Source organism: Cervus elaphus, chromosome 19 (assembly GCF_910594005.1).
Source record: "Cervus elaphus chromosome 19, mCerEla1.1, whole genome shotgun sequence".
NCBI lineage: Eukaryota > Metazoa > Chordata > Mammalia > Artiodactyla > Cervidae > Cervus > Cervus elaphus.
In genome coordinates, this window is record NC_057833.1 from 80,574,416 (window position 1) to 80,589,823 (window position 15,408).

General features: G+C 35.2%; 1 protein-coding gene across 1 annotated transcript in view; it reads right to left on the reverse strand.

Moving 5' to 3' along the window:
• The window catches only part of ACAD11 (acyl-CoA dehydrogenase family member 11), a 103,844-nt gene that overhangs the window by 44,936 nt on the left and 43,500 nt on the right, over positions 1 to 15,408 (reverse strand). Inside the window, exons 6-9 of the mRNA XM_043873584.1 lie at positions 10,321 to 10,462; positions 9,848 to 9,969; positions 7,884 to 7,990; positions 6,176 to 6,302 (exon numbers count right to left, since the gene is read on the reverse strand). Coding sequence (XP_043729519.1) covers positions 6,176 to 6,302; positions 7,884 to 7,990; positions 9,848 to 9,969; positions 10,321 to 10,462 — 498 coding nt within the window. The remainder of the gene's footprint in view (positions 1 to 6,175; positions 6,303 to 7,883; positions 7,991 to 9,847; positions 9,970 to 10,320; positions 10,463 to 15,408) is intronic.

Below are 15,408 nucleotides of genomic sequence, written 5' to 3' on the forward strand. Positions count from 1 at the left end.
TACATTGTAAGAAGGAATAGTAAATAAATAAAGTGATAAATAAAAGGGTAAGTTGAAATTTAACAACTAGCTACATAAAAACAATAACAGTAATCTCTAATCTGTGAACTAAAATATTGCACTATAAGGACATTTCCCAATATTTTGCTCTTAAAACAACTCTGAACTTATTTTCTACATACAGGCTAATAGAATTATTGAAGTAAGGCTATGAACATTGGTCAAAACTCTGTATTACAAAATTGTTTTCTAAAATTGTTCCACCAAATTACAGTCATATAAGTAAATATGCTAAAATGTTCCTTTTATTGAAGCATGGCTAGTCTAAAACTTCAAGAAGACAAAGGATGGCTCTTTCACAGGCACCACAATGAACAGTACTTGTCATTTCTGTTGGGAAATAAGTTAAATTGGAAGAGTTCCTGTTTATGGTTGTTAATTATTAACATTTCCATTCCTCATGTTGCCATGGAAATAGTAATGCAATTGTGTTTGATAAGAAATGTGTTATGTAATACACGTATAAATTCCCATCTGTGACTACCTCTGTTTGACTCTATAGTTGTGAGAAATTACACTATGCCATTTGTCAGTTCAGTTCAGCCACTCAGTCATGTCTGACTCTTTGTGACCCCATGGACTGCAAGACATCAGGCTTCCCTGTCCATCAACAACTCCTAGAGTTTGCTCAATCTCAAGTCCATAAAGTCCGGGTTACCATCCAACCATCTCATCCTCTGTTGTCCCCTTCTTCTCCTGCCTTCAGTCTTTCCCAGCATCAAGTGAAAGTTAAAGTTGCTCGTCATGTCCACTCTTTCTGACACCATGGACTGAGGTCCATGGAATTCTTCAGGCCAGAATCCTGGAGTAGGTAGCCGTTCACTTCTGCAGGGGATCTTCCCAACGCAGGGATCGAACGCAGGTCTCCTGCATTGCAGGCAGATTCTTTACCAGTTGAGACACCAGGGAAGCCCTCCATCAGAGTCTTTTCTAATGAGTCAGTTCTTCGCAACAGGTGGCCAAAGTACTGGAGCTTCGGCTTCAGCATCAGTCCTTCCAATAAACATTCAGGACTGATTTCCTTTAGGATGGACTGGTTGGATCTCCTTGCAGTCCAAGGGACTCTCACTTGTCTTCTCCAACACCATAGTTCAAAAGCATCAACTCTTTGGTGCTCAGTTTTCTTTATGCCATTTATATAATTATTTAAAAATTTGTATTATTTAATAGTGAAAAGTGAAAGTGGAAGTCGCTCAGTCGTGTCTGACTCTTTGCGACCCCATGGACTGTATATTCCATGGAATTCTCCAGGCCAGAATACTGGAGTGGGTAGCCTTCCCCTTCTCCAGGAGATCTTCCCAACCCAGGGATCGAACCCAGGTCTCCCTCATTGCAGGCAGATTCTTTACCAGCTGAGCCACAAGGGAAGCCCAAGAATACTGGAGTGGGTAGCCTATCCCTTCTCCAGGGGATCTTCCCGACCCAGGAATTGAACCGGGGTCTCCTGCATTGCAGACGGATTCTTTACCAACTGAGCTCTGAGGGAAGTATTATTTAATACTTCTGTTTAAAGTCTATTGATTAAAAAAAAAGTCTATTGACTTGGAATTTTGCAAAATCTATATGTTGCAAAGAGTCGGACAAGATTTAGCGACTGAACAACACAACATGTGGTATGGTAGAAGTCAGAATTAAAATAATACAATTTATCTTTCTTTAAAGAATCTTTCTTTAATTCTTAAAGTATGAAAAAATAGTTTATTGATGGAAAAGGAAAACAGAAAATATGCTTGGTGCCTGATCAATTCTCCCCAGATATCACCTTTAATATTTAACTTTCTCATTCACTGACAGAGACACTGTTTTGGAGTATGTTAGTTCATAGTCTTAAATCTGAACCTATAAGTAATTTTGCAATATAATACATTTTTCACTTTAAACTTAAGTCTGTTAGAAAAAAAGAAGCAAGAATTCTTCCCTAATATATTATTAGATTCAGTAAAAAATATGACTAATGTTACCATTATATTAAAAGTGTGTTCTCAAGTATGTCATGTTGCTAGTTTCTGTTTTACATGCTATTTTAAGGCTCCTTATTCATTTTAAATAAGAAGAATTGCCTTTATTTCATTTCCTTTTTTCTTCCAGTTTTATTGAGATATAATTGACTTATAGCACTTTATATATTTAAGATATACAGCATAATAACTTGACTAACATACATCATGAAATGATTATCACAATGTTTAGTGAATATACACATCTCATATAGATATAAAATTAAAGAAATAGAAAACATTTTTTCTTTCACACATAACTGTAAGTTGTATTTATCATGCTGTGTATTACATTCCTAGTTATCTATCTTATAACTGGAAGTTTATACCTTTTGATTACCACCAATTCCCTCTCCCTCCCCTCCAGGAAGAATCACCTTTTAACATGTTAATGGATAATCGGTTCTTATATTCTTACTTTATGATATCCAGACAATTTTAAAAGGTCATTAGAAGGGCATAAATTGAACCTTATTTTTTTCCTGTTATAAGTTGGGAATATATATAAAGTATTAAGAGAAAATCATCAGGAGTCTTACTACTAAAGATATGTAATATTAAGATGTTAGTGTATTATATGATAACAATCTTATTTTCTAGATATGACTGTTCTAGTTTTTATAAATATAGTTATAATCATAGTGGACAGAATTTTATAGGCTTTCTCTCCTTCTATATTGAAAAAGCTAATTACTTTTCTCCAAGCATCATTTCAAATGCATGTGTTCACAGATAGGGATGAGTACTGTTCAGAATCATTCTACAGGATAAAACATTTACAGAGGTTAGTACAAGTTTTTAAAGGAAGGAAAACTCTCATTAGATATATTCTAAATTTGAAAAATCTGCAAACAGAAAATGGTTATGGCCTTCCTTGCCACACAAAATGTTGACAATCTTTCCTTTAAAACTACAGATTGCTTTTTCTAAATTTATCACAAAGCATTTTATTGAAAATTCTTTGTAAATATTTTAGTAGCTGCATGAGATGAGGTTCAGCAGATGTATTATGATCCAACTAGTAACACCTCTTCTGTGCATCCCTTGATTGCTCATTTACATTTAGGAATGAAAGAACAAGGCTACTTGGTTTCCTCTGCCAGTTGACTCTCCTTTGAATAAATCAGGTAGGCTGATAGGCAAGTTGGGGTCTACACCAAATCCCACATTGGGGAAAAAAAAGTGGAGAACTCTTCTCTGGAGCACTAACCATCATTTGAAGCCCTGGTTTTTTGGAAACAGATCATCTGCTTTCTTAGAGTACTCTGGCAGCCTTTTGTATGGAGCAATCACTGTTGCTACCCAGGAGTGTTAGAAACCAGGCCAAGCAGCCCACATATTACAGGTTTGTTCTTCAATCAAATATCTTGATGTCTCTGCCTCTTCTCATTCTTGCTCTTCATAACAGGCAATCATAGAGGGTCCATTGTAAAAAGAAAAAATTGGTTACCATCTGCATTAAAGACCTCTCTCACTTTGAAATTCTCTTGAAATGTGGCTGTTAAGGTTTACTCTTTGGTATGATCCATTCTGCTTTCCAAATCCAATTTCCATTCTTTTTTCAAAACCTTTAGTCCTTTAATGTGTACTTCTCCTATTTTTGTGCTTTTAAAAATACAGTTAAAAAAATTATTGTTAATTCAAGGGGATTTTATTCATCCAAGATTTCAGTCTGCCATCTTCAACTCAAAGTGTTGTATTTTCTTTTAATACCTCAAAGTTCAGAATTTTATTTTTAAAAATTTTAATTTTACAGGGAGTATAGTTGATTTACAATGTTGTGTTAGTTTCAGGCTTACAGCAAAATGATTCAGTTATACATATATATATTCTTCTTCAGTCCCATATTGGTTATTAAAGAGCATTGAGTAGAGTTCCCTGTGTTATACAGTAGGTCCTTGTTGATGATATGTTTTATAGATAGTAATATATATGTGTTAATCCCAAACTCCTAATTTATCTCTCTCCTTCACCTTTCCCCTTAGTTAAACTTGTTTGTTTTCTAAGTCTGTGAATCTGTTTCTGTTTTATAAATAAGTTCATAAGTTCATTTGCATCATATTTTCAGATTCAACATATTAGTGATATCATATGACATTTGTCTTTCTCTGTCTGACTTATTTCACTTAGTATGATAATCTCTGGGTCCATTCAGGTTGTCGCAAATGGCATTATTTCATTTTTTCATGACTTAGTAATATTCCATTGTATATATGTACCACATCTTCTTTATCCATTCATCTGTTGATGGACATTTAGGTTGCTTCCATGTCTTAGCTATTGTAAATAGTGTTGCTATGAACATTGGGGAGTATCTATCTTTCAGAATTAGAGTTTCTCTGAATATATGCCCAGGAGTGGGACTGCTACATCATAGGGTGGCTCCACTGTTAGTTCTTCACGGAACCTCCATACTGTTCTTCATAGTGGCTGCACCAATTTACATTCTCACCAACAGTGTAGGAAGTTCCTGCTTTCTCCATACCCTCTTCACAATTTACTGTTTGTAGATTCTGACTGCTATTCTTACTGGTGTGAGGTGATACTTCACTGTAGTTTTGATTTGCATTTCTCTAATAAAAGTAGTGATATTTTTTTATATGCTTTTCAGTCATGTTTTCTTTGGAGAAATGTCTACTTAGATCTGGCTTTTTTTTGATTGCGTTGTTTGTTTCTTTGATATTGAGCTGCACGAACTGTTTGTATATTTTGGAGGTTAATCCCTTGTTGGTTGCATCATTTGCAAATATTTTCTTCCATTCTGTGAGCTGTCTTTTCGTTTTATGGTTTTTTCCTTTGCTGTGCGAAAGCTTTTAAGTTTAATTAGGTTCCAATTGTTTTTGTTTTTATTTTCATCCTCTAGGAGGTGGATCCAAAATGATATTGCTGCAATTCATGTCAGACAGTGTTCTGCCTATGTTTTCCTCTATAAGATTTACAGTACCGTCTTACATTCTGGTCATCAAAAGTTCAGAATTTTAAACCTCAAAATTGTATATATACTAACTAGAGCAGAAAGTCTGCAAAGTAATACCTTAACCACTGACCACATATAAGGAGTGACTATTTTGGAAAGCAATTCTTCATATTAAGTTATATTCCACACTGTGAGCCAAGCTCATCTCACTCCACATCTTCACTAAAAATACTATAATTATTCATATAATTCAATCAACAATAGTAACTGCTCTATAAACACATATCAACACTGAAAATTTTTGTTGAAAGAATTTGTCTTTTTCAGTTTTCTATTTAATTTTTCTCACCTAGCTCTGGAGCTCTCAGAATCACAGAAGATTTAAATGGGAATTTATTATGTATATAGTCATACCTATTCATACTGTAGATAAAGAAATTGGGCCTCTGAGAGATAAAGTTATTTGTCCAAGACAACCTAATTTGAGGCAAGAATGCCTTATATAGTCACAATAGTTTTTATCTTTTCTTCACAGCATTTATCATCTCTTATGCCTTTCTTTCATGGTAAAGTATAAACTCTGTAGGAGTACCAAGTCCTGTCTCCTTGTTCTTCCTTTTACCTTCAATGGTTTGCTAGGTGCCTAACCCATTACTTGGTACCCAATTATTATTTGTTAACTGAATGAATGAGTGTGTCACATTACTTGTCTACTCTCAGTGGATTTACTGAAACAACACCTTAGAACAGGAGCTTGTGAGGGGAACAGTGGTAGTATCCATGTACAGTTTCAAATGATATACAAAATTTTCTGGGTATGCCCTTTTTGTTTAAGATAAAGTCCTTTTAATTTTTAAAGGGGCTCATACAGAAAAAAAGGCTGAAAGTGACTGCCTTGGGAAAAGACTCTCAAAGTAATGTTTTACTCTATTCAAAGATCTTAACTTTACAAACAGCTAATTCCCTTTGACTTAGTTTTAATTCCACAGATTTATGTGGCATTCCTTTGGCATATTTTAGAAGCTTGGCATTTTTCAGGATTAGGCTCTGTAGCAGTTCAGTGCTAAGGTGAGAAGGGGCATCTGGGTAAGTTGACTGCAAAGAAATGATACCAGGGCACTCCTAGAAGAAGAGGTAACAGAAGTAATTCACCAATAGTCTTGAAGCACAAATACATTCTGTTGATTTATAGAATACTTACCTTTTCCACTGGGAGGATATGTTGTTTCATGAACTGCTTCACCCTAATAAGAACTTCCTGACCTGTCCGAGTCTGTACAAACAACTGACGGGTAATATCAGTCTGTGGAAGTGCAGTGCTGAAAGATCTTTATTAAAAAAAAATTACAAAGAAAGAAAAAAGTTACAAAGATGTCCAAAGTCATTATTACAGATTTCTGTATAGAATGTGAAGTCTTCCCCCAATTCCCCAAAAACATCTCTCAGAAAGAGCTTCCGTATTTTGGAGCTTTTTTTTTTTTTTTTTTAAATCTTTCATGGTTATGGGAGGAATGCAGAATCACTTTATTTTGAACATTAAACTTTAGTGCTTAAAGCACTTTTTGGAGAAAAGATAGCCTGGCATGACCTCAATCAATGGGAGTTTAAAATCTTCATTGGATTCACCCATCAAAATCTCTAAACAAGAAGGCAAAGAAATTGGACACAAATAGAATTAGACACTCCTAGTATATGCCTCACAAATACAACTGCAGGATGTCATTATAAGTAAGATCTTTAAGGATCATTATGAAGAGAAGCACTGTCATTTATTATGTTATAGAGATCACAAATATTCATGTATAAGATGAAGTGTAAAATACAATGGTGCTAAGGTGATGTCAGGCTTCCCTGGTGGCTCAGACAGTAAAGAATCTGCCTATAATGCAGGAGCTCTGGGTTCAGTCCCTGGGTCGGGAAGTTCTCCTGGAGAAGGAGATGGCAACCCACTCTAGTATTCTTGTGTGGAGAATTCCATGGACAGAGGAGCCTGGAGGGCTACAGGTCACGGTGTCGTAAAGAGTCAGACACAACAGAGCAACTAACACTCACTTTTAAGGTGATGTCATGGAAACTTGTGGCTTGGGCAAAATTTCCAGGGGCAACATCATTCATGCATTCAGTAAGTGCTATGTATTACACTGTTGTTTTTTTTTTTTTTTCTAACTTTTATTTTACATTGGAGAGTAGTTGGTTTACAATGTGTTAGTTTCAGGTATACCAAAGTGATTCAATTATACATATACATACAGTTATTCTTTTTCAGATTTTTTTCCCCATAAAGCTTATGGCAATATTGAGTAGAGTTCCTTCCATTATACAGCAGGTCCTTGTTGATTATCTATTTTATATATTGTAGTGTGTATATGTTAATCTCAATCCCCTAATTTACCCTCCCCCTGCATCACACCTGTTAGATGGAGGTATGGTTTGAAAAAGTATATTAGATACCTCAGAAGTGCCCCACTAATGGACATCATATGAATTAAAAGATGCTTAAATGTCTGAATACAGTTTCATGCAATTTGATGGTGGAAGAGAGCAACATTTTTAAACTTAATAAATCATCTTATATAATACATAATTTTAAATAGGTATATGTAAGTAACAAACATTAGAAGGGAACATTTCAGAATTTTATCAATATCCTTAAAAGTTTATAATTCAACTTGGCAAAAGAGAAAAACCTTTTAATATTAAATTGATATTTCTTTATATGTGAAGTCAACTTATTTTCAAGCATAAAAGAGATTTACCAAAAAAAAAAAAAAAAGAATAACCATGGTTGGCAGCAGTAATCCTTGTGTTGTAAGCAATAAAAACAATCCCTATCTTTCTAAAGCTTATGACCCTCACATACCTAATAAAGACTTTATTTGAGTTAACCACAGAATCTATATTTTGCTTACCTTTTTGAGAGCCGCAATCCAGTTTCTGCCAGAGGTTGTGCAACATCGGCATATTGAAAGCTATTTTCAGATGCATTATTTCCCAGAAGATATCTATTATAAATTCCCTATAAGTAAATTAACATAAAGTGATTAAAATTCAATGGAAACTATTCTTCAGCTATCCAGTCTTTCCAGTTTTCCAGCTATGTGAATCACAAAACTTACAAAGTACTAAGATATAAATCTGACTATCAATTCTATTAATTTACATGCAGGAAAAATTATGCCAGTCCAAATGAAAGTATGACATGCTTATCATCTGGTTAACACACTCTCATCATAACAGAATTATAGCTGGAAATCAAACCAAACTTCAAAATTACTTTAGCAGTTACCAAAGATACCAAATTGGCAAGTTATATCATCTCTAAAGATCACTGTTCTACCTTCATAGTTGAGAAAAAAAAATCTAAAGAATTCAAAATAAAATTAAAAATTATAAAACCAAAAAAAAGACAGTGAAATGACTTCTAAGAATATTTTATTTCATTTTTTGGACCTTTAATTTAGGTGAAACTATTCTCCTTTGAACAGTGTTAGTGGAATGCTCAACTTTTTTTTCTTACCTCTCCATGTTCTGTGCTTCCAACATAATATATTCTCTGGTTCCCTGCCCCAAACAATATCAACTGAATTTCACTAGTTTACTTCTTTATGTAATTCTCTGTACAATATTAACACTGTAACAGTCTTTCCATCATTTCCAATTTCACATTTCTAGTTAGAATGGAATGTTTATGATCATCTCTAAAGTTACTACTATATAGTTTATGACATATAGTAGTTTATGACATATTAATTTCAATCATAAACCATGTCAAGTTTTCATTTGAAATGAAAATCCATTTTAAATTGACAGCCTATTTGTTATCTTTTTTGTGGAAAGTGACATACAGAAACACACCATAAACCTTATTATGAGAAATCCAAGCAAGCAACAAGCTTAACTAATATGAGTAATATGATTCTAAACTACAGGATGAGATGTAACACAACAACTTCTTAGAAGATATTTCAGGTATTGGAGGACAGCATGGACTCTGAGGACAGGGAAAAATAACCATAATTTTCCTTAATCTTTCTTTTCCCATTCCTTTTGTTTCTAAAATCTCTTATTTACTTCTTCTTCCTATAAATCCTAACCCCTTGTTAGTGATGAAGCATCTTAATTTCTTAAATAAACAAAGATTCAAAGTTAGGTTAATGAAGAATTAGTTTAATGAGGTAGTATAATGAAGAATGCATTTGTTTAAACTGTAAATTAAAAAAAAAACTGTACTTATGTTCAATTTTCTCTCAAAATTTATCATATTATTAGGAAAATAGACAATTTTGCTTATCTTCACTCAAAAACATAATTAAGAGGCTTCTGTATGCTAGGTACTGTGCTAGGCTTTGGGAAATATAATGATAATTCTTTCCTCACCATCAGCCCTGATTAATAAATGGCTTTACAATCTGAATCAGATATCACATTAGGAGTTTAGCTCTTTCTTATATTGATATTCAGGAAATAACCAATTCTCACATGCTTTTCTTATTTTTGTCATTATGTCTTTTTCTCTCCCTTCCTCCATCTTTTTGGTCAATTATACCACATTTGTTACTCAACTTTTTCCCTTGCCAAATTCCTATTCTGTAAACTCTGAATTTATATTTTATCCATGTTTGGTATTTGTCATTGTGGAAAATAAATTGATCTAAAGATATTAATATAAGCGAATTCTCTGGTCCAGTGGTTAAGATTCTGTACTTCCACTGCCAGGGGCCTGGGTTCAATCTCTGGTTAGGGAATTAAGATTCCACGAGCCAAGTGACTACGTGGCCAAAAAAAAAAAGAATGTAAAACCCCTCAAAACCAAAACTATTTTCAAGAGTACATCAGTAGGTAATAGTGAAACGCACGTTAAAAAATTAATTACCTGTGCTATTCCAGCCATTTTGAAATATGAAAGGGCAAGAAAGAAATTCCAGTTAGGAAGATCAGAATTAATTCCCCTGCAGCGGCAATATATTGAAATCAGTTCTTCCATTGATGGTATCCCTATAAAAACAGTACATACAATAAACTTTAATAAAAATGTCAGGGTGAATAATTTTAAATGTCATATTACATATAAAATTGAATATAAAACCATTTTTTCTACAAAGCAAAACATGCTCCAAATATTTATTTCCAAAAGAATAGTATATAGAAATGATTATATTTTGTCACAAATTACTAGAAGTGGAATGGCACACTTCAAAAAAAATTGGTAAAGAAGATTTAAGAACATTTCAAGAAACAAATAAAAGCTGTTTATCTAAGATTATAAAATTATCTTTTGTTAATTATGGAGATAAATAAAGACAATTTTACCTTAATAGAAATTTAGGCAACATTATGTTTTCATACCTATGTTTTCTTGCAAATGACGGCTTTGATTTACCAATGAAGCAGTCCTTGGCCAAAAGTAGAACATGGAGAGATGAGCCAAGTCTGACAAAGGATGACCAATGGTTGAAAGCTCCCAATCCAGCACAGCTATAACTCGAGCCTGTAATTAAAAATAAAAAGATTTTAATATATTAAATCCAAAACAACTAAAATAAGGATATAAATGAAATAGAATATATTGAAAATCATATTTTCCATCAAAAGCAAATGTGAAGCTGTAGTTTGCAGTCTTTACCCACAGTGGCACAATTCACTTATCAAATAACTAATTTTAATAGCATTGAATGAGTAAAGCCAAGTCCCCTGCTTCCATGATTGGCCCTCAGTTCTTCATTTTACTTTACATAGCCTTAACATGTCTACTAAAGAGCGGAGGCAAGAGCAGTTGAAAATATTCAACTGGAAGTTAACTATGGTAAAAGAAGAAATTCTAACAATTATTCATAATTTAAGAATCTATGCTCTAATGATGAATCTAGCAACATGACAAATATTACACTCCTATGGCAACAGTGGGCTTCCCTTGTAGCTCAGTCGGTAAAGGATCTGCCTGCAGTGCAGGAGACCCGGGTTCGATTCCTGGGTTGGGAAGATCCCCTGGAGAAGAAAATGGCAACCCGCTCCAGTATCCTTGTCTGGAAAATCTCATGGACAGAGAAGCCTGGTGGGTTGCAGTCCACGGGGTTGCAAAGAGTTGGACACGACTGAGTCACTAACACACACACACACACACACACACACACACACACACGGCAACAGTAATTTTTTAAAGTAAGTTATTTCATGCTACAGATACAAAAAGGTAATTGTTATAAAAGATGCTGCTTGTTTTATGAATGCAAAATCAATCATCATATAGCAACATGATAAAAGAGTTGTGTAATTTGGAATCAATAACATAGCTTTCCTCATTCTACTTTGTAACAATATATATCAAGAGAATATAGATTTTTATGTTAGGAACATAGGGCATTCAACTGAAAATACAAGCAATCTGCAGAATAATATGTGTACTATGTTTCTATTTATATAAAAAGGTTGCAAATGAATACTCAGAATTGAAAGAATACAAACCAAGCTGATAACAATGACTATGGTTACTTCTAGAGACTGAGGTAGGAGGGATGGGATATGGGAGGAGGCACTCCATTGGAGGGTCTGTACAGGAAGAGTAACTAAATAGGATTTGTATTTTAAGGTCACTCTAGCTGCTATGTTTTGAATAAATTGTAGGGGGGCAAAGAGGAGACTGCAGCAACAATTTAGCCAAGATTATCTACTCCAGATAAAACAGCACAGTTCATTTAGGCAATGCAAATTATTGCATTTCATGCCTTTATATATCTGTGTATGTGTTTGCACTCCCTTACTTCAGTCACATACTGGAACACATTATTGTAGCTTTAAGGAAAAAATGTGGTCTGTGGAATCACACAGACCTGAATTCAAATCCTAGCTCTACAATTTAGTGAAAGAAAGTGAAACTTGTTCAGTCATTTCTGACTCTTTGTGACCCTATGGACTATACATTCCATGGAACTCTCCAGGCCAGAATACTGGAGTGAGTAGTTGTTCCCTTCGCCAGGAGATCTTCCCAACCCAGGGATTGAACCCAGGTCTCCTGCACTGGTGGCGGATTCTTTACCAGCTGAGTCATGAGGGAAGCCCTCCATTATTTATTGGCTGTGTAATTCTGGACAGTTAACTCTGCAATTCCGGACTAGTTAACATTTCTGATTTTCAATTTAAGTAACCGTAACATATCTTGTGTAGAGTTAGTGTGAATATGAAATAAAGGTAGGTAATATGTCCATTTTGTTTATCAGAGTCTATTTAAGTACCTAGCACACAGTAGGTGACTAAAATGTATTTATTCAATGAATAAGTACAGAGATTGGCATGTAACAGGCAATAAAATTTTTTTCTATTATGACTATGGAAAAATTTATCATTACTTCCTCCATGATTTGACTTCATAAGACTTTTTATGGTTGTGATTATACTGAATTATCAGTTAAATCTACTTTAAAAAAAGGACTGGATGCATTTTTGTCTATACCATTCTGTTTCTTTGCTCCTAATATCCAAAGAAAATTAGCACTTGCTCAGCACAACTGGTCTATGGGCTTCCCTGGTGGCTCAGTTGGTAAAGAGATGCTTGCAATACAGGAGACCCAGGTTCGATCCCTGGTTTGGGAAGATGTGCTGGAGAAGGAAACAACAAACCACTCCAGTATTCTTGCCTTGGAGAATCCCATGGACAGAGGAGCCTATAGTCCATAGGGTCACAAGAGTCAGACATGACTGAGCGACTAAACCTAATCCAGCACAACAGAAGCTTCATTTTGTTGATAATCAGTCACAATGTTTATAGTGCATGTAGATTAAAAACAAACTAGCCACAACTGGGTTGATTCCAAGTATACATCAACAGATGACTGGTTTAAAAAGACATGGTATATACCCAAGGGAATATTACTCAACCATAAAAAAGAATACAATATTGTCATCTGTAGCAACAGGGAGAGATTTAAGGAATATTTGCTCAGTAAAGTAAGTCAGACAGAGAAAGACAAATACTGTACGAAATAATCTACATGTGGAATCTAAAAAGTAACACAAATGAATGCATATATAAAACATAAACAGACACAGATACAGAAAACAAACTTGTGGTTAGCAAAGGGGAAAGGGGAGGGGGAGGGACAGATTAGGGATGTGGGATTAACAGATACAAATAGTAATTTATATATAAAACAGATAAGCAACAAGAATATATTGTATAGCACAGAGAATTATACCCATTATCTTATAATAACCTATCAGGGATGAGTTCACCTCCTCTCATGAGCACATCAAAATAACAATGATAAGCAGAACAACCACTGATGAAAAAGACCAGAACCTACCAGAAAAGATCCTCTACAATTAAAGACAAAAGAAGGAACCACATCAGGATGAGTAGGACAGGTGGATTTGCAATATAGTCAAGTCCCATACCCCTAGGTGGATATCCACAAACTGGAGAATTATTCCACAGCAGAGGTTCTCCCACAAGAGTATGAGGTCTGAGCCCATGTCAGGCTCCCCATTCTAGGGGTCCTATACCAGGAAGATGAACCCTCAGAGCATTTATTTGGCTTTGAAGGTCAGTGGGGCTTAATTTTGGAAGGTACCAGAGCACTAGGGAAAATACAGACTTCACTTGTAAAGGTGCACACAAAATCTCACATGTTCCAGGATCTCAAAATTAGTCATAATTTGATAGGGACCTGGGTCAGATCTAACTGCTAGTTTTGGAGAGTCTCCCAGAGAGGTAGGAGGCAACTGCAGCTCATCCTGGGGACACAGACACCAGTGGCAACCATTCTAGGGAGCTCCTTCTACCATGTGGACATTGGTGTTGGCAGGTGTCATTGTGGAATCCTCCCTCTAGTTAGCCCTGGGACCCAGCCATGCCCCCAGAAACTATAAGACACCTCAGGCCATGTAACTAACTGGGCCACTCATCAGCAGACAGGCTGCCTGAAGACCCCATGAGTCTGTAGCTGCCTCAGGACACAACCCTTACCACCAGAGGGCCCAGGACCTTCCTTCACCCAACATGGGCAGGCACCAGATGCAAGAAAGCCACAATCCTGCAGTCTGCAGACCCAGATCATTGACCAAAAGGCCAGACCCTGTCCTGGGACAAACTTAGCCCTGGCTCTGCCCACTAGCAGGCCAATTCAAGCTTCTGGATACCCCAGGCTCTGTGTCAGAAACCCACCTACCACTAGCAGTAATCTGACACCAGCTCTAGAATGCCTGGATCCTGCAACTAGACTCCAAGACCTGCTCTGCCTTCCAGTAGTCCGGAAATAACCCCAGGACCATCCATGCACAAAGCTAGCAGGAAGGTTAAAAGACAAAAGTAATAAAACCACTGATATCCATAATAAGCAGGTAAAGAATACAGAAACCATTTAGATGTAAAATATGATATAAATAACAGTATCATGAGAGGAGCAGAGTCCAAATGCAGGGTGGTTAAAATGCATTTGACATTGTGGTATCAGCAACCTAAAACAATACACATATACATATACCTATTTACCTCATGGTAACCACAAACCAAAAATCTATAATAGATATACACACAAAAAGAAAAAGGAATCCAAATATAACTCTAAAGACAGTCATCACATCACAAGATAAGAGAACAAAAGAAGAAGAAAGGAAAAAATAAAGGTCCACAAAACAACTCCAAAATAATTAACAAAATGGCAATAAAAACATATATATAATAATTCCCTTAAATGTAAATGTACTGAATGCTCCAATCAAAAGACACAGAGCAGCTGAATGGATATAAAAACAAGACCCAAACAGATGCTGCCTACAAGAGACTCACTTCAGATCTAAAGATATACACAGACTGAAAGTGAGCGGGTGGAAATAAAAAAAAAATAAAGGTGAGGTAGCAAAAGTTATATCAGACAAAATAGACTTTAAAATAAAGACTGTTACAAGAAACAAAGAAGGACAGTACATAATGGTCAAGGGATCAATCCAAGAAAAAGATATAATTGTAAACATATGTAACAACATATGCGCCCAATATAGGAACATTTAAATACATAAAGCAAATATTAACAGACATAAAGGGAGAGATCAACAGTAACACAATACTAGTGGGGGAAATTTAGCATCCTACTTACATCAATGAACCAATCACCCAGACAGAAAATCAATAAGCCTTAAATGACACATTAGAAATGATGGACTTAACTGATATATACAAAAAATATTCATCTGAATATTGTGCAGAAGAATACACATTTTTTACAAGTGCACATGGAAAATTCTCCAGGATAGATCACATGCTGGTCGCAAAACATTCCTCAGTAAATTTAAGAAAACTGAAGTCATAAGAAGCATCTTTTCTGACCACAATGTTGACACTAGAACTCAACTACAAAAAAAGAAAAACTGCAAAAAAACACAAACACATAGAGGCTAAACAATAGAGTACTAAACAATGCAGTACTGAAGAAGTCAAACAGG